Raw genomic sequence first — 22650 nt, 5'->3', positions numbered from 1 at the left:
CTGCTTCTCCCTCTCCCTCTACCGGCCGCTCCCCCTGCTTGTGCTCTCAATCTCTGTCAAATACATAAAAAAATCTTTTAAAAATAAAATAAAATTGGCAAAACTGGATGGGATGCCTCATTTAATTGGTATTTTGAAGCTTTCAAATGTTATCGGGAATCTAAAAGTTGCCTTTTTGCCAACTTTTTTTTTTTTAAAGATTTTATTTGAGGGGTGCCTGGGTGGCTCAGTCGTTAAGTGTCTGCCTTCAGCTCAGGTCATGATCCCAGGGTCCTGGGATCGAGCCCTGCATCGGGCTCCCTGCATCGGGCTCCCTGCTCGGCGGGAAGCCTGCTTCTCCCTCTCCCACTCCCCCTGCTTGTGTTCCCTCTCTCACTATGTCTCTCTCTGTCAAATAAATAAATAAAATAAAATAAAATAAGATTTTATTTGAGAGAGAAAGGGAGCCCACGATGGGGGGAGGGGCAGAGGGAGAAGCAGACTCCCTCCTGAGCAGGGACCCCCCCCATCCCGGGACTCCCCTATCCCAGGACCCCCAGATGATGACTTGAGCCCAAGGCAGACACTCAACCAACTGAGCCACCCAGGAGCCCCCAAAATACGATTTCTCAACTAACTGAGGCAAACAAGCAATTGAAAGGAGTTAAAATGGCTTCGGAGGCCTCTTTGTCTCCAAACGCACAGCAGCACCTGATGCTCAGTGCTCACTTCTGGTGCCAGCATCCTCCTTCCTTCTGCACTGCCTCCTGCCCCCTGGGCCCATTCTGATTCTCTTCTTTTTTTTTTTTTTTTAAAGATTTATTTATTTATTTAATTGGCTTCAAGAGGCTCCCAAGTTGAGCGTTATTTTGTGGCAAGAAAGTGTGTCCGCTTGCGCCACCTGGGCCTGAAATGCCCACATCTGGCGCAGTGACATGATGTAATCGCCGTTCATACCCGCAGAGTGTAGATCGTGCACATGCTCTGTGTTGACCCTGCTCCCCTGACCTCTCCCAACTGGAGGAGCCAGGGCTTAGGTCCTCCATTTTACACAGGAAGAAACTGAGGCACACCCAGGACCCGCCCCTTTCCCTCTGGAGGAAGTAAGGATGGGGGAGGAGGCGGGGGGGGGGTAACTAGAACCGTTGCCTGGCTCACACCTATGGACCTGGATCTCCCCCACCCCAGACCTCCCGACCCCAACACGTCTAGGCTAGAGATCTCTATAGAGACTCAGAGGCAACACGGGGCAGGATCTGAATCTTCAATAACCCAACCCCCCAAAGCTTCAAATCTGACTTCCAACGTCCAGAACCTTTCCCATCCTGAGGCCTGTGGGCTCAGGACAGGTTTTCGGGTTCTGGAATCTCTGAACCCCTTGCAGAGATCTGAAGAGCCCCTGGATTCAACCTGCCTCCCTGTCCCCCTTTCAATCATTTCTTCATCAAACGCTGCAAAGGGACCCGCTCCAGGGGCTGGGAAGGCGCGGCTCGCACATCTCCAGCGGCGGGGAGCTCACGCCCCGGCCTCTGGGCGGGCGCCAGGTGGGGTGGAGAGCCCCACGAGGCGCCGGCGAGGTAGAAAAAGAAAGTTGCGGTGGGAGCTGGCCCGCAGAGGGGAAGGGGGCGGGGTCGAGAAGGGAAGACGGGCGGGGTGGGCGGGGTGAACTTCGACTGGGCCACTAAGAAGCTCGGCGGGGCTGGGAGAGGGGGATCTGGAGGGAGGTGAGGCCGGGAGGAGGCAGGAAGGAGCCTGACCTGGGTGGGGGTGGGCGGGGGCTCACGCAGGTGAAACTCTTTCCCCCTGCTCGCAGCCCAGAGGAGCTGAGAGGTCGGAGGCTGGCCCGTCGTCTGGGGTGAGTGTTGGGGGCCCCTGAGGATCTGGCGGATCCCCGTGGTGGGGAGGGGAGGATCGGGGCTCTAGGGAAGCCCCGGCAGGTCCCTGGAGCCGGGTCTCCACCGCGTTTACCCTCAAGATGCTGGGAGATCCTGGAGCGCCGGGTCTCAATAACCCCGTTGCCCTCAGCCATCGGTAATAGCAGTCGCCAGCGTTGCCAAGGCCGCTCGAGCCCGGCCGGGGAAGGAAGTCGCTCCCGGCACTGCCCCGTCGCAGCGATGGACACAGCGAGGCGTGCCTGGACCCCTGTCCCCACCCCACTATGCCCACCTCGCAGGCTAGGGCGGAATCGGGATGGAGAAGTGGAGGGCGCTCTCTGCGCTCTGGCCGTTACTATTACTGTTGTTGGTGTGGAGATGGTTAGCGCCCTGATTGGGAGAATCTGTCAGGAGCAGCACCCGGGTCTCCCCAACTGCTGACCCCCAGCCTTGCCAGGCGCTGGGCCAACGTTCCTGCCTGGGGACCGCAGCTCTTGGCTTCCTCTGGGGTTCAGTTCTCTCCCTGCTCACCTGATGCCGGGCTGTGTGGCTTGGGCAGGGTGCTCCTGGTTTTTGAACACACCTCAGTTTCCCCTCCCTGACTAGGACAGTGACCCAGCGTCCATGAGGATGCCTGAGATGTTCAGCCAGTGGAAGCTTTTATGGGGGGGGGAGGGGTTAGAGGTGTGGACCGTGCGTCAGGCAGCTGGGCCCCCCCACTTGACCTAGGTGACCAGATTATATTTGTTCATCCCTGTCCAGCCCTGATGTCCACCCCTCCCACCTAGGGTGTGGCGATTCCTGCTAGGTACTGGGCGTGGGGGAACCAAGAAGAGGCCTTGAGCGTGAGCAAGGAGCTCGAGGAATTCAGACAGGCTTCTTTGACCCAGGAACCCTGGGGCTGGGCTGGGTCAGCCCTTGTGAAGAAGGTAAGGTGTCACTGGGTGGCTTATCTTCCTGCCACTGTCTCTGAGGCCCAGAGTGGGGCAGCGACTTGTCCCCACCCCCTTGAGTTAGGGAGCAGACCCACTGTGGTCCCTCCTGCTGAGAGTCTGGCCTGGCTTGATTCCTTCCTCCTCATGATGGGGAGCTCACTACCAACATAGCAAACTAAAGGAAGCCCCCCCCCCCAGGTGGTGGTTAAAGGCAGGGATTGGGCTCCCACTTAACCTCCCTTGAATAAGTTCCTTGGATGAGCTCTCTGTGCCTGTTTCCCTCTCCATAGAAACGAGGCTAACAAAGCCCTACCTTCTGGCACAGGAGAGGAGTGGGTAGGGGAGCAGATGGCCGAAAGGCCACACACAGGACTGCTGTGTTAACTTCAGTCCTGATTATGCGGCTCATTGTGTTCTCATTCGTGGTATTTATCTTTGCATGAGAGAAATAATGTCATGAAGGCTGCAGGGCTCCAGGACAAGGCCTGAAAGAGGGCTCTGAGCATCATGAAGGTGTGGGGGTCTTTCAGGCGCTCCCCAGAGGCAGGGCCCAGGAGATCTCAGTTCCTCCAGCTAGGAAATGAGTCCAGAGAGGCCCTTTTGAGGCTCAGGTAGGGTCAGGCCTAGCGTTCAGTTAGGGGCTTTCGTCCAGCCACAGATCCCCAGCCAGACCCATCCCAGGTACCCTGAGCAGTTTCCAACGAGGTGGGCTCCCCAAGGGCAGCGCCTCCAAATGAGTCAAACTTGATGAGCCCTGGGAACTAGAAACAGAGAAAGAAGTCAGAGGTCCAAAGGGCATATATCACTCCCATCCTTACCCCCACCCCACCTTCTTCCACACCCCGGGTGTCCAGGGCCTATGTTTGCATAAAATCAGCTTGCTCACACGCAGGGTCTGGCCAGAGTGAACGGGAGGAATTATCTTCACTGGGCTTTTTCCTGTTTGTTTGTTTTTTTTCCTTCCATTTACAAAAGGAACTTATGATACATGCCCAAAGAGACCAGCCCATCATTACTGGCAGCTGGTACGAACTGGTGAAGGGTCACCCTTGGGTCCAGCAGGTTGGGGTTCAAATCCTAGCAGCACTCTCAGCCTCGGTTGGCTGTGTGACCTGTGGTAGGGGGGACTCCCCCTTTCTGCACTCAAATCTCCCACCTCTAACTGGAAACCAGCCCCTATCCACCCCCCTCAACAAACCCCCGAAGGCTCAGTGAATCACAGGGCTCATCCTCAGGCCAGGGATTCACACCGTCTCCTGCAAGCACCCCCGACTCCCACCCTGGAGTCTCTTCTGTCCTGGAACTTGCTCTTCTTCCCAAAACTGTTGTGTTCACTGCCTCTCTGACCCCCCACCCCCGCGTTAGTACATCAGCCCTGGGAGCACAGGCCTTTCTTGCAGACGTTCTAGGCTGCGTGCTAGAACCTAGACCAGGGCACACACAAGGGTCTGGGTGCTCAGTGCTGGCTCAGAGCAGTTGCGACCATGCACGCACATGACATTGGTCGCTGATACTGATGTGTTAATATTGTCACCGTGGGCTCTTCATCAATATGTGCTTTGGAGAAAAGGCTGGTGTTTGGTCCTATGGCCTTTCTCGGGCGGGACTCAGGTCGTCATGCACACAAATGGGCTTCTCCTGTCACCCCCAGCCCTCACCTTGCCTTTTGGAGGTCCCAGAATGTTCCATGCATGCCCCTTTTTGAAATCCCAGCTGAGGGCTGTTGGGAAGTACAGAGCCACGAAGACCGCAGTGATGCTGATGTTCAGCACCTGCTGCAAGTGAATCAGGAGCTGGCCACTGACCCCATCCAGCTTTGCAGATGAGGATGCTGCAGCCCAGAGGGGGGCCCACCTCGCCCCAGGCCCACTGATGGTCAGTAGGCAGGTCAGGGCACCTCCCAGAAGCCACCACAGCAGCTTCAAGGGCATCAGCTCTCAGTCTTCCCAGCTGCCGGGCAAGGGGATGTGAGCCCTCGTTTTCCCTATTCCGAAACCGAGACCCAGTGACTGGGCCCGTTGGGGTCCCCAGGCATGTGGGTCACTGGAGCTGGAAGTGGGGTAGGCCGTGTCTAACAGGCCAGGAGAGTGACTCAGGACTCACCTTCTCTGAGCCTCGCTTCCTCATCTGGAAAGCGGGAGCGTCCTGTGGGGAATCACCTTGACTTGATGGGAGCCTCCAAGTCCGTGTCGGGCAGGCCCGCTATGGGCTTATGGTAGCACAGAGCGGGTGGGGGCACATCCGGGCCCTGAGGGTGTGAGCAGGTGGGGCCTCGCCACCTGGACTGCCCCGCGTTCTCACACCCCCATGTGTCTCAGCCTCTCTGCCTCCCTGGACTCCTGAGGAATGGTGACAAGAACAGGGTGAGGAGGACAGAGGTACCTGGAGCCACGTTTGCCTGGGGACTTGCCAGGCCTTGGTTGTCAATGCGGGGTGGCGGGGGGGCACGTAGGCACAGGATGTAGGGCCAGAATTCTGTCCCTAATGGGGGTCCTGAGTTACTTCTGTTGAGTGCTTGGCCCCTTCTGTACCTCTAGTGCCTCATTAATGTTCAGTGAATCCGGGGAGCCTGGCTGGCTCAGTCGGTGAAGCATCTGCCTTCGGCTCACGTCGTGATCCCAGGGTCCTGGGATCGAGCCCCGCGTCAGGTTCCCTACTTGGCGGGGAGCCTGCTTCTCCCTCTTCCTCTGCCCCTTCCCCCGTCCTTGCGCGTTCTCTCGCTCTGCTCTCTCTCTCTCTCTCAAATAAATAAATAAAAATCTTTAAAAAAAAAAGAAAATTCAGTGAATCCTTAATATTTAGTGCTGTGTATTTGCAACGAATGGTGGATAGTCAGTGACAGTATGTTGGTGTCTCGGGGCGGTTTAGTGGCTTGTTCCCCTTCATTGTGATAATATTCATGCATCACGAATGTGCCTCGCAGCTCCTCGTTGTGGCTGTACAACTATCTGATATGACTGCTGGGTGCGTCCTGCATATTTAGCAGGCCATTAACAGTATTTACTGACATTAGGCTTCTTGCTCATTCAGTGCATCGGGAGTATTTCAGTGCTGTGGATATTTGGCTCTTTAGGGCATTAGTACCTCTTTTTTTTTTTAATTTTTTTTTTAAGATTTTATTTATTTATTTGACACAGAGAGAGAGAGTGAGAGAGAGAACACAAGTAGGCAGAGCGGCAGGCAGAGGGAGAGGGAGAAGCAGGCTCTCCGCTGAGCAAGGAGCCGGATGTGGGGCCTGATCCCAGGACCTCGGGATCATGACTTGAGCCGAAGGCAGCCGCTTACCCAACTGAGCTATCCAGGCCCCAGGGCATTAGTACCTCTTGGTCCTGTCTCAGCTGCCACAGGCACTTGCTAACTCACCGTGACTGAATGGCCAGCATCTTCCAAGGCCTGTGGGGCCCCAGACGGGTCGGCGGCAGCTGTCATTGGCAGTGGGTTTGGGCCAAAATGCATGAGGAAATCGCTGATATGTGGGTCATTATTAGTATGTTTTCCTGTTCAACAAGCACCAGCAAGTGGCACACGGGGACACAGCTGTTGGGGACAAGGTCCCTGGCCCACCTCCGGGGCTCCAGGCTGGTGGGGGAGATAAACAGGAGAGAAGTGAGTGGATTTCCTGCGTGCAGTGGTGGGTGATGAGAGCTGCAGAGAAAATCAGAGCCAGGGCAGGGTGTTTTAGCTGGGAGGTTGAGGCCCTTCTAAAAAGGCAACGTTGGGAGGTGCCTGGGGCGCACAGTCTGTTGAGCTGCTGACTCTTGGTTTCAGCTCTGCTCGTGCGATTGAGCCCCGCGTGGGCTCCGTGCTCCGGGGGGAGTCTGCTTGAGATTCTCTCTCCCTCTGCTCCTGCCCCCCCCACAACATGCTCACACATGTGTGTGCACGTGCTCTCTCTCCCTCAAATAAATAAATCTTGAAAAAATAAAAATAAAAAGGCAACATTGGGCTGAGCCTAAAGATCAAAGAGAATCAGGGGGAAGAGCAGGAGTCCCAAGTGGAGAGAACCAGGGGGAAGAGCAGGAGTCCGGCAGGTGCAAAGGCCCTGTGGCAGGGCTGAAAGAAGCTGAAAAGGCTGTGGTGGCTGGAGCAGACCAGCTGGGGCAGAGGTCATTGGGGGTGGGGAAGCAGGGAGCCTGCTTCTCTCTCTCCCTCCCCACACCTGGCAGCCACAGCCTATGGGGAGGGGCTCTTGGGTCTTGAATGTAATGAAACAAATGGCTTTTATGTGTATGTTAGAGGAAGCAGGCTCTAGGTGATGGCGAAATTGCACCAGTGTATGGAGAGCAAACAGCCGGGAACAGGATCAACTGGTCTGGTAGTGAGGGTCCCTGAGAGTCAGCCCGGATGTCACTGAGCTGTGCCTCTGTCCATAGCCACTATGTCTGATCTGGACGGAGAAACATGGAGGAGACCCTGCCACGTGCAAGCCATATAAGGATGTGCTCATCCATCAACACCTGTTGGGCCTTCCGGGTTCCCTTGCCATTGTGCCCCCACAGCTCTTGCCTGGACACCACACCTGGGTCAACAACTGCCCCGTAACACCCCATGTGAAAGGTTCACAGCCTTCTCGATCTGTTCCTCCTGGTCCGTCCTTCTCCATCCCCCGCCCAGGCTTTATAAACATCGATGACTCCCTTCATTATATTTCCTGAACCTGCCCATTTCCCTGCACCTCGCTGACCAGCTCCTGTCCAGGCCCCCAAATTCTTCTGCCTGGTTACTGCCCCAGCCTCTACTCTTGCCCTGATTGTCCTTATCCCCTCAGTGGCCACAGGGGGCTTCTTAAAAGCATAAATCGATCTTCTCCCTCCCCTGTTTACACACCTTCCATGACTCCCATTCCTCCTCACATGCAAAATAAGAGGTTCTTCATGGCTTGCCCCATGTCCTCCCCACCCAATCCCCTGGCATGGTCTGGCAACCCACATCATCTCCCTCCTGTCCCCCTGCTCCAACCACACTGGCCCTCTCTCTGCCTTCAGTGCCTTACATTTGTGGTCTGGCCCTTTACAACTGTGCTCTTCTGGGCCTTTGAACTTGCTGTGCCCTCTGCCTAGAATGTCCTTCCCCCAGCGCTCTGACCAGGTGATTCCTCATCATCCTTCAGGATGTACCCAGGCTGGTCAGGTATCCCCCACCACCCCTGGACCCTTCCTTTCCAACAGTGTTTATCATGTTCCTACTAAACTAATCACCTCTTCCCGTATTAACGTCATCAGGGAGGGGATGATTTGGTCATGCCTGTTAGTAGATTCACTCACCAGTCTGCTCCCAGGGTAGCCCAGCAGCAGAATGTTGGCTGACCTGGGCCCCGGTTCTCTGTCCTTTGTCAGATGTTTAAGTGCGTGGTTCCTTGTGACAGATTCTGGAAGGCTCTGAGTTGTGGATGGAGAATCCCCCAGAAACTCCACATCACTGGAAGGATAAGATAGACCAATGGATCCCACCCATCGGGGTCCTGGGTTCCAATCTGCTTTAGGCTGAGTCTCAGTATCCCCATCTGTAAGCAGGGATTCTGGGGGCACTGAAAGAGCCAGTATGATGAGCCAAGGTCAAGCTAAGTTCAAGGTCTTTACTTGGCCACTCCCTAGCCTCAAAAATACACTACAGATGATTCCTTGAACAGGCCTTATTTACTTTCCCTCTATGCCTTTGCATTTGCTCTTTCCTCTACCTGAACTCCCCCCACCCCCACCCTGGTGAGCTCCTCTGCATCCCTCAAAGCCTCAGCTTCAGTGTCCTGGTCCCTTCTTCTGGCCCAGCCCTGATCCCACAGGTGTCTGGATTGGTCTCCCCCAGATTGGGAGCTTCTGGGGGACCAGGCCCAGGGTCGAGGCTTCTCAGGTTCCCCAGGCCTATTTGTTGAATGAATGAATGAATGAATGAGTAGTTTTCATATGTATTTTTTGGGAGAAGAGCTGCTGAGACCCTTCTCAGGACTGAAGGACTGGGAGACAAGGCAGGTCGTTTCTGTGGTGATGTGAGGCACCCACTGGGCCACCCTGGAATAACTCTGAGCTCCACTCTGGGGTGGTGGTTCCCCCAGAGTTATTCAAAACCCACAGACCTCACTGAGTGAGCAGCTGTTTGAGCTTCCGCAAATCCAGCCGTTCCGTCCGGTGAGAACTGGGGAGGGTGGACAGCAGAATCTTGGCTAGGGGTCAGGGAATTGGACCCAGGCCTGTGAGGAGCTTCTCATCAACCACCTAGCCCACCCAGCAAAGGCCCCAGAGTCACTCGCTGTTGCTCAGTTGCTTGGAGGAAATAATACCTAGAAGCTTCCCCTCCTTGGTGGAGCTGAGCCACCAAGACCCCGCCCCTTCAGGTAGTAAAACCAGAAGGACAGATCGGTGACTACCTGGGGCCTGGGGTGCAGCCCACAGAGGCACCCAGCAAGGTTTACTAGACCAATAAATCCTCAGCACTCTCAGCCTCTTGCCAACGGGGAAGCTCAGAAATTCTTTCTTTCTTTTTTTTTTTAATTTAATTTTTAAAAAGTCTTTACTTATTTATTTGCCAGAGAGAGTGCAAGTACACAGGCAGGGGGAGCAGCAGGTAGAGGGAGAAGTAGGCTCCCTGCTGAGCAGGCAGCCAGATGCGGAACTCGATCCCAGGACCCTGAGATTATGAGCTGAGCTGAAATCAGACACCCAACCGACTGAGCCACCCAGTACCCTCCCAGAAGTTCTTTCTTATGCCTGTCCAGTGTGAGATGTTATGGGAATAGCAACATTACCTGCTTGAGGGTTTAAGGGGCTATGAGTTAGGAAGGGCCTTGGTGGATAGTAAAGGGAAGGGGATCTTGGATACATCAATAGAGGTCTAGTATAGGGAGGAGGAGAAGTGAATCTTCCTTCCCTGCCCCTGACTTGAGCTCTCAGACCCTAATCAGGAACCTCAAGGGGCTGGGAGGGTAGAGTAGCAAAATCCTTCCATTTAATTTTTTTTTTTTTTAGATTTATTTATTTGTTAGAGACAGAGAGAACACAGAGGGAGAGGGAAAAGCAGACTCCTTGCTGAGCAGGAAGTCCAACGCGGGGCTCTATCCGAGGACCCTGGGATCATGACCTGAGCTGAAGGCAGACGCTTAACCAACTGAGCCACCCAGGCGCCCCAGAATCCCTCCATTTAGAGAAACCTGAGACCTGGCGAGAAAAAGTTGGGAATGCTGGTAGCCAACAAAGGACAAGTGTTCCATATACAAAGAGTTCTTATAAATAAACAAGAAAGAAAAATGCAAGAAAAAGAACGGCCATTAATGGAACTAAATAAAACCAAATGGTGGGCGCCTGGGTGGCTCAGATGGTTAAGCGTCTGCCTTCGGCTCAGGTCATGATCCCAGGGTCCTGGGATCGAGTCCCGCATCGGGCTCCCTGCTCCTTGGGAGCCTGCTTCTCCCTCTGCCTCTCTCTCTCTGTGTCTCTCATGAATAAATAAATAAAATCTTAAAAAAAAATAAAAGGCACCCCAAGAGGTTCTGTTTGGCCCTGACACCCTGGTAAGAGCCATTTAGTCATTTCAGTTCTTCTCGTGCTCCCCCGACCCCAAAGCCCAAGTTCGGCTGAGTTGTAAATATTCATATTTGCTGAAGTATCTTCCTTTGTTCTGAAACCCTTGTTTGGAGCTTATAAAACACATTTCCAGTGAACTGGTTCTTGGCTACCTAGGTTTAATTTTCTATTTAATAGATGTTTAGGGACGCCTGGGTGGCTCAGTCGGTTGGGTGTCTATCTTTGGCTCAGGTCATGACCTCAGGGTCCTGGGATCAAGTTCTGCGTCGGGCTCCCTGCTCTGTGGGGAGCCTGCCGCTTCCCCTGCTGTGTGCTCTCTCTCCCTCTCTCTCTGGCAAATAAATAAATAAAATATTTTAAAATAATAATGATAGATGTTTAATAAATATTTTGAAGTAATATAAAAATAATAAATCTCATAAATACTTCACATGGTGAATTTTTACAAACCCATATCAGGGGCTTTCGTTCGATCCTGATTTTCCTCTTCTCATCTTCCCTTATTTTGAGTTCTCTATTCCAGATTTCTGTGTTGGTTTAGACCGGGATAATTCAAGCTTGACAATGTTGACATTTGGGGCTGGATTATCCTGAGGTGGGGCTATCCTGTGTCCCTCAGAGTGTTAATTTAAGCAGGATCGCTGGCCTCCACCCAGTTAATGCCATTAGCAGTACCAGATGTCCACCCTCCTCGAATCATGACTGCCAAAAATGTCGCAAGACATTGCCAAGTGTTTCCTAGGGGACAGAATCACCTGTTTGAAGATCCCTGATTTAGGCTCCCAACTGCAGATGGGGAGGAGGGTGAATCACTCACTAAAATTTTATGGGTCCTGGGGTGCCTGGGTGGCTCAGTAAGTTAAGCCTTTGACTTCGGCTCAGGTCGTGATCTCAGGATCAGGACTCCACATGCAGCGGGGAGCCTGCTTGTCCCTCTCCCTCTGCCTCAGCAGGGGGAGCTCAGGCACGCAAGCGCGCGCGCGCTCTCTCTCTCAAATAAAGAAAAGGGTTTAAATAAACTTTTACAGATCCTTCATGACAGTGTCTCTTGCCCAGGAGTTGGGTTCTGAAGTGTGCCATTGTTTTCCAGGATCTGTGGGTCTCTGGCCACAGGTGTGGCCCAGGAGAACACAGTGGCATTTCTAGTCTGATTTCCTTTGCGGTGACGTGGTCTTTCTGTTGTTACAGCTCAGGCGTTGTTTCCTAACCTTGAAGCTCAGGGATCTGTCAGGTTTGCCCGGGAGCACTACTTTCCTGTCGTCCATCCTGGACTCAGGGGCCTCTCTTTGGCTCAGGAAAATGTCCTTCTAGGATTCAGTGCATTCTTGTACCGCATTCATCAGCACACAGCTTCACACCAAGGTTATGTGCCTTTTTGGGTCTCCCAGACCTGTCCTCTGGCAGCCGAAGCCCCAGGGTGGGATGCCACGGCACCAAGACAGTTCTATGTCGCCAGCATACAGGGTTCTGAAGCCACTTAGGCTCCAGGCTCATTGCACCTGCGGTCCCTCCCCTGGGACCTTTCGCCCAGCCCTCAGCCTCACTGGCTCTTCTGTGCCATTCACATCCACCTTAAATGTCATCCAGACCTCGAAATCCAAACCTGCCACCGGACCCCATTTCCTCCTGTGGCTTTCGTCACCTCGTATCATTTCAGTGAGGTTTTAATTAGTGTTTGTTCCCCCCTCCAGGGTATGGCTTCCAGCGTGGAGACATTTGGGTATCCCTGTGTCCGCAGAAACCCAGCATCCATTCAGCAGTCATTCGATGCACGTTTAGGGCCTTCTGTGCACCAAGCACAGTTCTAGGGGCTGGGAACAACATGGTGAACAAGACAGGTGGCATGGAGCTCAAGTTCTGGCAGGGGAGGTGAAGGCGAAACAAGATATGTTAGAAGTTCTATCGTGTCTTGTAGGAGGTGAAAAGTGCTGTGGGAGAAAAAAAAAGTAAAACAGCGTTGGGGATCAGGGGATCAGGGGATGGGGGAGATACTGTGTCCTGAGGAGTCCTTCCTGAGAAAGGGCCATTGGAGGAAAGACAAGAAGTGAGGGAGGGGGCGCCTGGGTGGCTCAGTTGGTTAAGCGACTGCCTTTGGCTCAGGTCATGATCCTGGAGTCCCTGGATCGAGTCCCGCATCGGGCTCCCTGCTCGGCAGGGAGTCTGCTTTGTCCTCTGACCCTATCCCCTCTCATGTGCTCTCTCTCTCTCAAATAAATAAATAAAATCTTTATAAAAAAAAAAAAAGAAGTGAGGGAGGGAACCACGTGCACATCTGGGGAAGAATATTCCAGGCCAAGGGAAGAACCTGTGCAAAAGGCCTGAGGCAGGATCATGCCCAGTGTGTTTGAGGCTAAAGTCCCCACAACAACACTCTTACATGGGGTTAATTCTCCCCGGTTTATGTGGCGGCACAGAGAGGTCAAACTTCTTTTCCAAGGTCACACAGAGGAACCTGCGGGCTCTGTTTCTGGGAGACAGCTCGCTGGAGAGGCTTGGCCAGGTAGTGTGCAGTGACAGCCATGGGCACATTGGGGAAATGGCCTCGTGGGTCCAGGAGGAAAGCCCTGTTCCCGCCTCTGGATGGAAGTGGGAAGCCATTCTCTTCCTTGCTTCCAGGCAGTAGCTGGGTGCGGTCGCTTGGGGCGGGGGGAGCCTTTCAGAACCCACCAACTGCCTCACGTTTTCCAGGTGCCAGCAGGAAGAACAGAAAGGCCCCAGAACAGCACAGACATCCCACGGCGGCCCCAGGTAAGTCCTGAACTTCACATATTCATTCCACAAATGCTCGTTGAATGCCTACTCGGTGCGACGTGCAGCTCCCTTCATGCTTGCACAATCCTGGGAGTTGGAGACTGCCCAGATGCCCCCTTTTATAGCTGAGGAAATCGAGGCCCAGGGTATGGAGGGCACACAGCCAGAAAGTGATGGAATTGGGATTTAAGCCTAGGAGTTGGGCTCTAGAGTCTGCATCTCTCTGGGTGAGTCAATAAGTGTTTGAAGATGGTCAAGTCCTGCCTTGGGTCTAATCCAGTACCTTCATGCTGCACTGGAAAATAGACCTTCAAATGCAGAGCTGAGGGGCGCCTGGGTGGCTCAGTTGGTTGAGCGGCTGCCTTCAGCTCGGGTCATGATCCTGGAGTCCCGGGATCGAGTCCCGCATCGGGCTCCCTGCTCAGCGGGGAGTCTGCTTCTCCCTCTGACCCTGCCCCCTCTCATGCTCTCTGTATCTCATTCTCTCAAATAAATAAATAAAATCTTTAAAAAAAAAATGCAGAGCTGAGAAACAGTGTAGACACTACCTCTCCAGACAAAAAGACATTAAGGGAGTCCAGGAAAGCCCGGGAAAGGGACCTGGAAGGGAGACCAAGGGCTCTGCCTGGATATGGGGAAGGAAAGCTTCTAGGAGGAGGCGACATGAGAGCTGGGGTTTTGAAGGATGAATATGAGTTTGCCAGAGAAAACCTTAAAGAATTTACTTTTATTCATAAATCTTATTCGTTCAAACACTCCCTGCTTCTCCCATGTGTCTGCCTCATGCTGGGCAATGCAGGGACCCTCAAGAAGCCCCCAGTCTTAGAAAGACAAAGTAAACACAGACACCCCCCCCCCCGGGATCAAGACTGGGCCAGAGGGGTGGACAGAGCTAGGGTGCCAAATAGAACCAGGAGCATTCCTGAGGGGTTAAAGAAAACTTCCTGGAGGATGCATCATCTAAGATGGGTTATAAAGGAAGAATAGGAGTTTAGCAAGGAAGATAGCTCTGTTTGAAACATGCTGGGCCTCAGGGATCTGTGAGGAGCCTGGCGCCATGCTCAGGTGACAGGACCATTAAAAGTAGTCCAGAAGAACGGGTGATGGTTTGGTTCAGAATGCCAGAAGCTCGGAGCTTCCTGGAGGGGCAGGGGAAAAGGGAAGCAGGAAAGATCCCAGTAGCTCTCAGTGATAAAGAGGCAGCTCTTGGCCTCCCTTGGGGAGGCTCCTGGGCCATGTCGGAGGCAGGGACATGAGGAGGACCAGGTTGAAAGGGCAGATTCTGGGCACACGGAGTCTGGGAGCCTCACCTTGCCATCTCCATGCCTCAATCCTCTCTGTAAGTACTTAATCCCCAGCAGGGCCCAGGCAACTGTCAGAGCCAACAGGGGCTGAGGTTCTGGAGGAGGTGGGTGGTGCGGGGGGATAGGCAGGGGGGTGCATTTCAATCTTGTACCAACCTGAGCACCTGGGGGGCTGCAGCCAGGTGTCAGGGTCCACAGGTAGCTCAGGGAAAGTGCTCGGCCCAGCCCGTCCCTTCAGTGCCTGTGACTCTTGGCAGGAACCGCCAGGCGGACCAGGATGAGGTGTCGCCGGCCCCTGCGGACCGAGGTGGGCCTGGCCATAGCCCTGAGCATCTTCACCCTCCTCCTCTTCCTCTTCAGTCAGCACGTGTCACCACCCACCTTCCAGAGCCTGGAGGAGCCCCAGGGCCACCCCAAGGCTCTGGCCTGGCCGGCCCAGCCCTCCCGCCCACTGCCCACCCCCTGCCGGGCCAACACCTCGGTGGCTGCCCTGCCGAGCTTCGTGGAGCAGCCCCAACAGGTGCGCGACTTCCTGCTGTATAAACACTGCCGCGACTTCCGGCTCTTACAAGACGTGCCACCGAGCAAGTGCGCGCCGCCCGTCTTCCTGCTGCTTGTCATCAAGTCCTCGCCCAGAAATTACGAGCGCCGGGAGCTGGTGCGGCGCACTTGGGGCCGCGAGCGCCGGGTGAAGGGCGTCCAGCTGCGCCGCCTCTTCCTGGTGGGCACGGCCTCTGACCCCCTGGAGGCCCGCAAGGTCAACCGGCTGCTGGCGATGGAGGCGCGGGCGCACGGTGACATCCTGCAGTGGGACTTCTATGACTCCTTCTTCAACCTCACGCTCAAACAGGTGGGCGGGCAAGAGGGGGTCCCCCGATCAGGGCCACCCATCCTCCCTGCCTACTCACCATCACCTCCTCTGAGGCGCCCAGGGAACCAGAAGTCCCCACCCATCCCACCCCACTCCCTCCACTGTCCCTGCGGCGATCTCAAGTCTTCTTGAGGGGAGGCAGGGAGAAAGGGCAGGGGGGCAGGGCCTGAGGTTACAAGCCCCGGTGACTCTGTGACTCGGGTTTGAGTTCAGGCTCAGATAATCATTTACCTCTCCGGGCTCGCTTCTTCATGGTCGTCAAGGAAACGGGATGTAGTTGGCTCCACCTGCCCCTGAGGGCTGCTGGACGGATTCCAGATTCTGGGAGAGGATGTTTCCGAGGCAACCTGGAGCGCCCGTGACAGTGGGGGTCGGTGGGGGTGGAGGGGCCCCCCCAGACAGGACACATCTTGTTTATTTGTTCTTATTCTCTCTCCCCGTGAGGCCCACGTCTGTGCGGTAGGTGCTCAGTAAAGACCTTTTTGATGGGCAAGAACCCACAAGAAGTGGAGGGAATCCTGCCCGTGCACAGATAAGGAATAGGAGGCTCCAGAGACCCACCCAGGCATTGGAGATGGGCCCAGTGCAGGGTCCCGCACGTTGTGGGCACAGAGAAGTCTGGGCTCTACTTTTCTGTCGTGTGACCTTGGTCCCGGCGCTTTTTCTGGAGAGCCTCTATTTCTTCCTCTGCAAACGAGGTTGAAGACCACAGCTGCCTCCTAAGCTTGCACGAGGGATTCAAGGCAGGGCAGGCACTCAGCACAGTGCGGGGCATGCAGCCAAAGTTATTACGAGGGAAGCTAAAGCCGAGGTGGGTAGACGGCCAGAAGCTCTCAGCATGCCATGGTCTTCATGCAGAGCACAGAAGCACGTAATAAATGTCCATTTGACAAACGTGAAATCCGGTACCTGTGAAGCGATGACCCACACTGGGTGCTGGGGAGATGACACAGGGAGGAGAGACACAGCCCCCATCCAGGGGAAGCCTGGAGTCTGGGGGTGGGGGAAGGTAGAGGCTAAGTAGCAATCACACAAGTAATTTTTTTTTTTTAAGATTTTATTTATTTATTTGAGAGAGAGAGAATGAGAGAGAGCAAGCACATGAGGGGGGGAGGGTCAGAGGGAGAAGCAGACTCCCCGCTGAGCAGGGAGCCCAATGCGGGACTCGATCCCGGGACTCCAGGATCATGACCTGAGCCGAAGGCAGTCGCTTAACCGACTGAGCCACCCAGGCGCCCCACACAAGTAATTATTTAACAGCAGCGCTTGGCCAGGCAGAGTCCGAAGGAATAGCAATAAATGTCAATGGGACAGTTTTCAAGCACTTCTTGGTGCTTTACAGAGCATCATCTCCACGGATTCCCCAACACTCCTGGGGGGCAGGTCCGATGGTGAGGTCTGTCTGGAAAGCTGGAAACCGAGGCTCACGGTGGGGCCTCAAACCCAGGCTGGCCTGACCGGGAGATATATCCTCCTCTGGGCTCCCCGGGCTGGGGCGGCCCACAGGGACCCAAGGCCGATGGCCCCAGCCCTCCAGCTCGTGTGCCCTGTCCACTTCGCCTGCAGGTGCTCTTCCTACAGTGGCAGGAGACTCGGTGCACCAATACCAGCTTCGTGCTCAACGGGGACGATGATGTCTTTGCACACACCGACAACATGGTCTCCTACCTGCAGGACCACGATCCTGACCAACACCTCTTTGTGGGGCAGCTGATCCGCAACGTGGGCCCCATCCGGATTCCCTGGAGCAAGTACTACGTGCCAAAGGTGGTGACAGAGGAGGAGCATTACCCGCCCTACTGTGGGGGTGGTGGCTTCCTACTCTCCCGCTTCACGGCCACCGCCCTGCGCCGGGCTGCCGCCACATTGGACCTCTTCCCTATCGACGATGTCTTCCTGGGCATGTGCCTGGAGCGGGAAGGCCTGGAGCCCGCCTCCCACAGCGGAATCCGCACAGCGGGTATTAGGGCGCCCTCGGCCCACATGTCCTCCTTCGACCCCTGCCTCTACCGGGAGCTCCTGCTCGTGCACCGCTTCTTGCCGTATGAGATGCTGCTCATGTGGGATGCGCTGAGCCAGCCCGACCTCCCCTGCGGCAGGCAGACACGGATCTACTAGGTGGGATCAGGGCCCCCAGCCTCGAGGCTCTGATCGCCACGCCCGTGGAAAGGGGCAGCGTCTTCCACCGCACAAGGGGAAATCTCGATTCTCCTAAGCGGGTCAGGCATCGGGCAGTGCCAGGGAGGGTTTGATGAGTGCCTAGTCTAGCTGGCGAACTCCTAGACTTGCCAAGCCCACCTGGTACCTGAACCCACGTTCCCTCGTCCTCCCTAGACTCTCAGCCGAAGGGACCAGCTCTTTCCGGGGCAGCTAATTGCAGAGGCCCCTCTGCTGGCCTTGCAGTTGCTGCTCCTTCCTGCATCAATGCCATTTGAGCCAAGGTCCCGTTTCCCATCTCTGACCTTGATCGCGGGCTGGGCCTTAAAGGGTGGCCAGGCCCTCCTTGATCATACTCCCATAATGGTGAGTTCCAGCCATGGTTCAAGGTCAGTTGGGAACTTGTGGGTCCATTTGCAGCTGAAGTGAGCCGTACTTTTCCGCCTGGGAAAGGAGTTTTGTTCTCAGCCTCTCTCCGGGTCTCCGCCCACCTGAGACGGCGGAAGGGGCCAGAGAAGCCACGAGTGGGACTGCCCCCTCCCTGCTTCTGGTATCAAGTACTCTAATGGTGGAAGCACTGGGCAGAGGAGGGGGGCGGCTGTCCGACTCAGGCTTTGCCAGCTCAGAGTTTCTGGAGTCCCTGACAGGGCCCAACCCCCCACCACTTGTGCTCCCCAAGAATTCAGGGAATGATGCTGGGGCCAGAGAGTCTTCACTGGGCCCAAGGTCAGCACACACACTCACCCCAGTGCCCAGAGAAGGGAGAGATTGAGGTCCTTGGGTGCCTCTGAGCTCTGGGGACCCAGGACTGCCCCCCCCCTCAGTATGTCTTTCAGATTGGGGAGATCCAAGCAAAATGGTGACTCCCCGCCCCCCACACACCCCTGCTGGCTCTGGGTGGATGTCTGCGGCCTGGGCTTCACAGGCATTGGAGTAGTGCTTGGGACAGGGGGACAGGGGGACCTCAGACAGCAGAATGATCACTGGGAAGTGGGTACTCAGGGAATAAAATATTTTGTGAAGACCTGAGGTTCTTTTTTTTTTTTGTACACGGGATTTACAAGTTTTAATTCAGACCAGTCTACAATCAGTAAAAGTTTGATTTCCAGTAGAAAATATGCACCAACAACAATGGCATGGATGAAGTGGGGGGCTGCAGGAGTTTCTATCAGGCAGATCTGACATCATCCTGCCCCTGCTCACACACCCTCCATGGTTCCCTATCGCCCTCAGACTGGGTCTCACTGCCAGCTTGATGACATGCTCAGGAGAGAGGCACAGGGGTGAGACTGCCCCTGGCCGTGAGGGACAGTGGGCCTGCCTTGGCCTCCTGCTTCTGGCAAGACTCCTTCTGAACACATCACCCAGCCTCCCCTCGCTTCACCAGGCTCCTCTCCCACTAGAACTGTTGCTTTGCTATCCTCTGTCCCATCTCCTTTCCCTTCTTCCCTAAGTATTTATTGGGCACTTCCTGTATGCTGCACACCTTGCCCTATACTCCTGCTCCCAGCCCCATTGGGATGGCAGATACCCACCTTATAGTGAGAAAACAAACCTGTGAACAATCAAATAGGATGTTATCAGAAGCAGTGAGAGCTTCGAGAAGTAAAACAAAGCAATCAGACACAGTGATGGGAAAGAGTATTCGCTGAGAGCTCGGGGGACTGGGACCGAGGAGGTACATTGGAGCTGGGGCCTGCAAAAAGAGGACATGGCCTTGGGAAGAGCCAGGAGAAGGGTGTTCCAGGCAGAAGGCATAGCATGTGCAAAGGCCCTGAGGTGGGATAATCAGGGAGCATTCGAGTTGCAGCGAAGAGGCCGTGGCTGGAGCTTGGTGAGTAAAGAGGATCTGGAGGGAGGAGAAACATGAAGTCACAGGGGCTGGCCACCTGGGGACTTGTGGGCTGGGGTGAGGAGAGAGGGAGATATTTGAGAGTGATGGCACCTTTGGAGCAAGGAAATGACATGATTGATTTTTAAATTTTAAATACCCCTGTGGCTGCCGTGTGGATTGTTGGGAGGTGGAAGCTGAAGCAGCATCCAGGCAGGGGAAGGCAGGCCTGGGTGAGACGGGGTCTGCGGGGGTTTCTAACATAGGTCTGGCCTCATCCTGCCCCTGCCCACACACCTGCGGCTCCCCATCGCCATCTCCCCGGCAGAGAGTCCTGCTCCCCTGCCGCACTGGACTGAACAGTATGCATCCCTCTGGAACCTGAGAATATGGCCTTATTTGGAAATAGGGTCTTTGCTGGGGTGGCTGGATGGCTCAGTTGATTAAGCATCTGACTCTTCATTTTGGCTCAGGTCATGGTCTCTGGGTGGTGAGATCGAGCCCCGCGCAGTCAGGCTCTGCTCTCAGCAGGGAATCCGCTTGAGATTCTCTCTGCCCCTCCGGCCCCCCTGCTCTCTCTCTCTCTCTCTCTCTCTCTCTCTCTCTCAAATAAATAAATAAATCCTAGAAAAAAAAAAAGAAATAGGGTCTTTGCAGATATAATTAAGGTAAGGATCAAGGTGAGATCATTCTGGATTAGGGTGGGGTGGGCCCCAAATCCAATGAGAGTGGTTTTAAAAGAGACAGAAATGAACACACAGAGACACGGAAAAGAAGGCCACGTGAAGACAGAGACAGAGCTTGGAGTCCTGCATCTAGAAGCCAAAGAAGGTCAAGGGTTGCCAGCGGCCACCAAAAGCCAGGAAAGAGACACAGACCAGATTCTTCCTCAGAGCCTCGCAGAAGGAAACAACCCTTCCCCACCTCGACTTCTGTCTCTGGCTTCTAGAACTGTAAGGAAAGAAAGTTCTGTCTTAGGACTCCCGGTTTCTGGTAATTTGTGACAGCAGATTCAGGAAAGTAACAACATGGACTGGCTCACATAGTCAAATCCTTGGTCCTTTTGCCCTGGGAGTCCTAGAATGCAATTTCCATCTCAGGGTGAAGGGAGGGTGTGAGTGAGAAAAATGGTCAGAGTTGGATCAGTAAGTGTCCACTGTGACTCATTTCAATGTCTGTGTGTCTGTCCACAGTCACGTGGACTTTAAGTAACATTAAGGCCCCCCACCACAGGTCTTGACAGATGACCTCGATTCGAATCCTGCACTTGGCCATTCCCTCTCTGTTTGACCTTGGCACGCAGCCGTCTCCCCTGGCCTCAGTTTCCCCACTTTGTATCGTGATGACTCTCAAGTTGCGAACAAGCTCCTGAAAGTGGTGGGCGGGTCCCCAGCTGCCGGGGGGCAGCCCGCACAAGGGCTGATGCAGCCTTGTCCCTTTTTCTTGAGAAAATGCAAAAAGCTGCTTTGGATTCTGCGGGAGCTTCATTTATTTACCACTGGGGAGATCTCAAGGGGGGGTGGCACAGATGCGGGGAGGGTGGCACCTGGGGCTCCTAGGACGGGAGGACATTTGGCCCTGAGTATCTGGCATCTCTGCGAAACCAAGGCTCTTCCAAGCCAGGGTGGAGGTGTGATTTTTTCGCAGTTGGCCCCACAGAGGAAGGTGGCCTCAGGGAGGTGGGGAACACCGGTCCTCCCAGACAGGGCTTTGTGGCGCTGTGTCTTCAGGAGCTCACCAGACCAGACCCCTCTGGGTCTCTGGATCCTCTGAGGCCACAGCCAGGGGGAGGGTTCAGTGAGGACAGAGGGTCAGCAGGTCCTGCTGGGTGCAGCCGCTGAGGCAGCAGTGGTGGGCAGGGTTGGTGGCCGCCGCCCGCCGGCGGTGGTGATGGCGAGAGGCCTGGGGCAGGGGCTGTGGAATGAGAACCAGCATGGGGTCCCCTTCAGCCACCAGCCCATGGAGATGTCGTCCTTCCAGCCACTGCAGCAGCTCACCTGGGGACAGAGCAGAATTTCAGCATGGGCAGGGGACCCTAGAGGACCCCTCCCCAATATGAGCACACACCTGCACGCTCACATCCTGCTGAGTGACCCACCGAATGCTCATCTTGTGCACAAGTAGAAAGTGAGCACCTATTAAATACCTACTGTCTACTGAGCACAGATATACTCCCCCATCCAGATGTGTGCACTCCCGACCCACACCCACGCTCAGGTCCCCTGCCGTGCACATTCCCACAAGCCACCTATCACGCAGACGCATAGACACTTTCCAAAGCCAAAGACAGCAGGGGTGACACGTGACATATACATGACATATACATATACATATACATGACATGTGACATCTGTGCAGGCAGTGGGCTCACATGGACACACACACCCACACAGGCACATACCCTCATGGCCCTTTCCAGCCCTCCCCCATGCACGCCTCTGCACATCCAGCTGCGCCTGTATCACAAAGATGCATGCATATAGGACACACACGTGTGACACGTGGGCATACGCATCCGTTTTATACCTTCAGCACCGGGGCGGGCGCAGGGTGAGAAGAGTGAGCACTGGCCCTCAACGCACAATGCAAGGGGGCGCCAAAAAACTCAACAATGAAGATCCGTCATATTTTAATGCAATATTTTTAAAAATCAAAAATTAATGCAAAACATAAATATTTACATTAAAAAATTACACAGAATTGGGGCGCCTGGGTGGCTCAGTTGGTTAAAGCGACTGCCTTCCGCTCAGGTCATGATCCCGGAGTCCCAGGATCGAGTCCCGCATCGGGCTCCCTGCTCAGCGGGGAGCCTGCTTCTCCCTCTGACCCTCCCCCCTCTCATGCTCTATCCCATTCTCTCTCTCAAATAAATAAATAAATAAAAATTAAAAAATTAAAAAATTAAAAAATTACACAGAATGTAAATCAGGCAGAATCTCACCGTGCACTTGCGAGACTGTCTCGGTCGCCACGCACTGATTTCCTGCCTGGCCGGGGACGCATCCTTCGCGCGCTTGCACACTCCAGCGCCGCGGGCAAGGGGCCCCCCGGCAGGTGCGTGCAAACCCAGCCGCCCGCCCCGACGCCCACCAGCGCCGCGCGCACCTGCCCCACCTAGAAACCCCAGAGCGCAGTCCCCGCCCGCCGCCACTCACGGTCGCCGCCAGCCACCCGCCGCCCGTCTTCGGAGGACCAGCGCGGGCCCCCGCACAACCGCACCAGCGCGCGCACGAAGTGGTGGCCACACAGCTTCTCCCGCGCTTCCGGAGCGGGCGCCGAGCCCAGAACGAGCGCCAGAGCCGGGCCCAGCAGCACCAGGGCCCAGGTGAGTGGGCGGGGGTCCATGGCGGCAGGACGGCCCCAGCGGGGACCCCTTCTTATAGGCATCCAGCCCGCCCCAGCTGAGGACCTTGGATGGGGACAGAGCATTCCGC

General features: G+C 55.1%; 2 protein-coding genes across 2 annotated transcripts; one reads left to right on the top strand and one right to left on the bottom strand.

Moving 5' to 3' along the window:
* The first annotated feature begins 1743 nt into the window (after positions 1-1743).
* On the top strand, positions 1744-18472 carry B3GNT3 (UDP-GlcNAc:betaGal beta-1,3-N-acetylglucosaminyltransferase 3). Its single transcript, XM_045863846.2, has 4 exons — positions 1744-1834; positions 12991-13050; positions 14615-15207; positions 16795-18472. The coding sequence occupies exons 3-4, from the start codon at positions 14635-14637 to the stop codon at positions 17344-17346; spliced, it is 1125 nt and encodes a 374-aa protein (XP_045719802.1). The 5' UTR covers positions 1744-1834; positions 12991-13050; positions 14615-14634; the 3' UTR covers positions 17347-18472.
* A 2538-nt stretch (positions 18473-21010) lies between these two features.
* Positions 21011-22561, bottom strand: INSL3 (insulin like 3). The gene is made up of 2 exons (XM_045863845.1): positions 22372-22561; positions 21011-21213 (listed from the first exon to the last, which is right to left on the bottom strand). The coding sequence occupies exons 1-2, from the start codon at positions 22559-22561 to the stop codon at positions 21011-21013; spliced, it is 393 nt and encodes a 130-aa protein (XP_045719801.1).
* Between the last annotated feature and the right edge of the window lie 89 nt (positions 22562-22650).

This window comes from Mirounga angustirostris, unplaced genomic scaffold (assembly GCF_029215605.1).
Source record: "Mirounga angustirostris isolate CCGP_5_RB_7025 unplaced genomic scaffold, mMirAng1.0.hap1 SCAF_1, whole genome shotgun sequence".
Classification (NCBI taxonomy): Eukaryota; Metazoa; Chordata; class Mammalia; order Carnivora; family Phocidae; genus Mirounga; species Mirounga angustirostris.
This window is presented reverse-complemented; position numbering and strand designations above follow the sequence as displayed.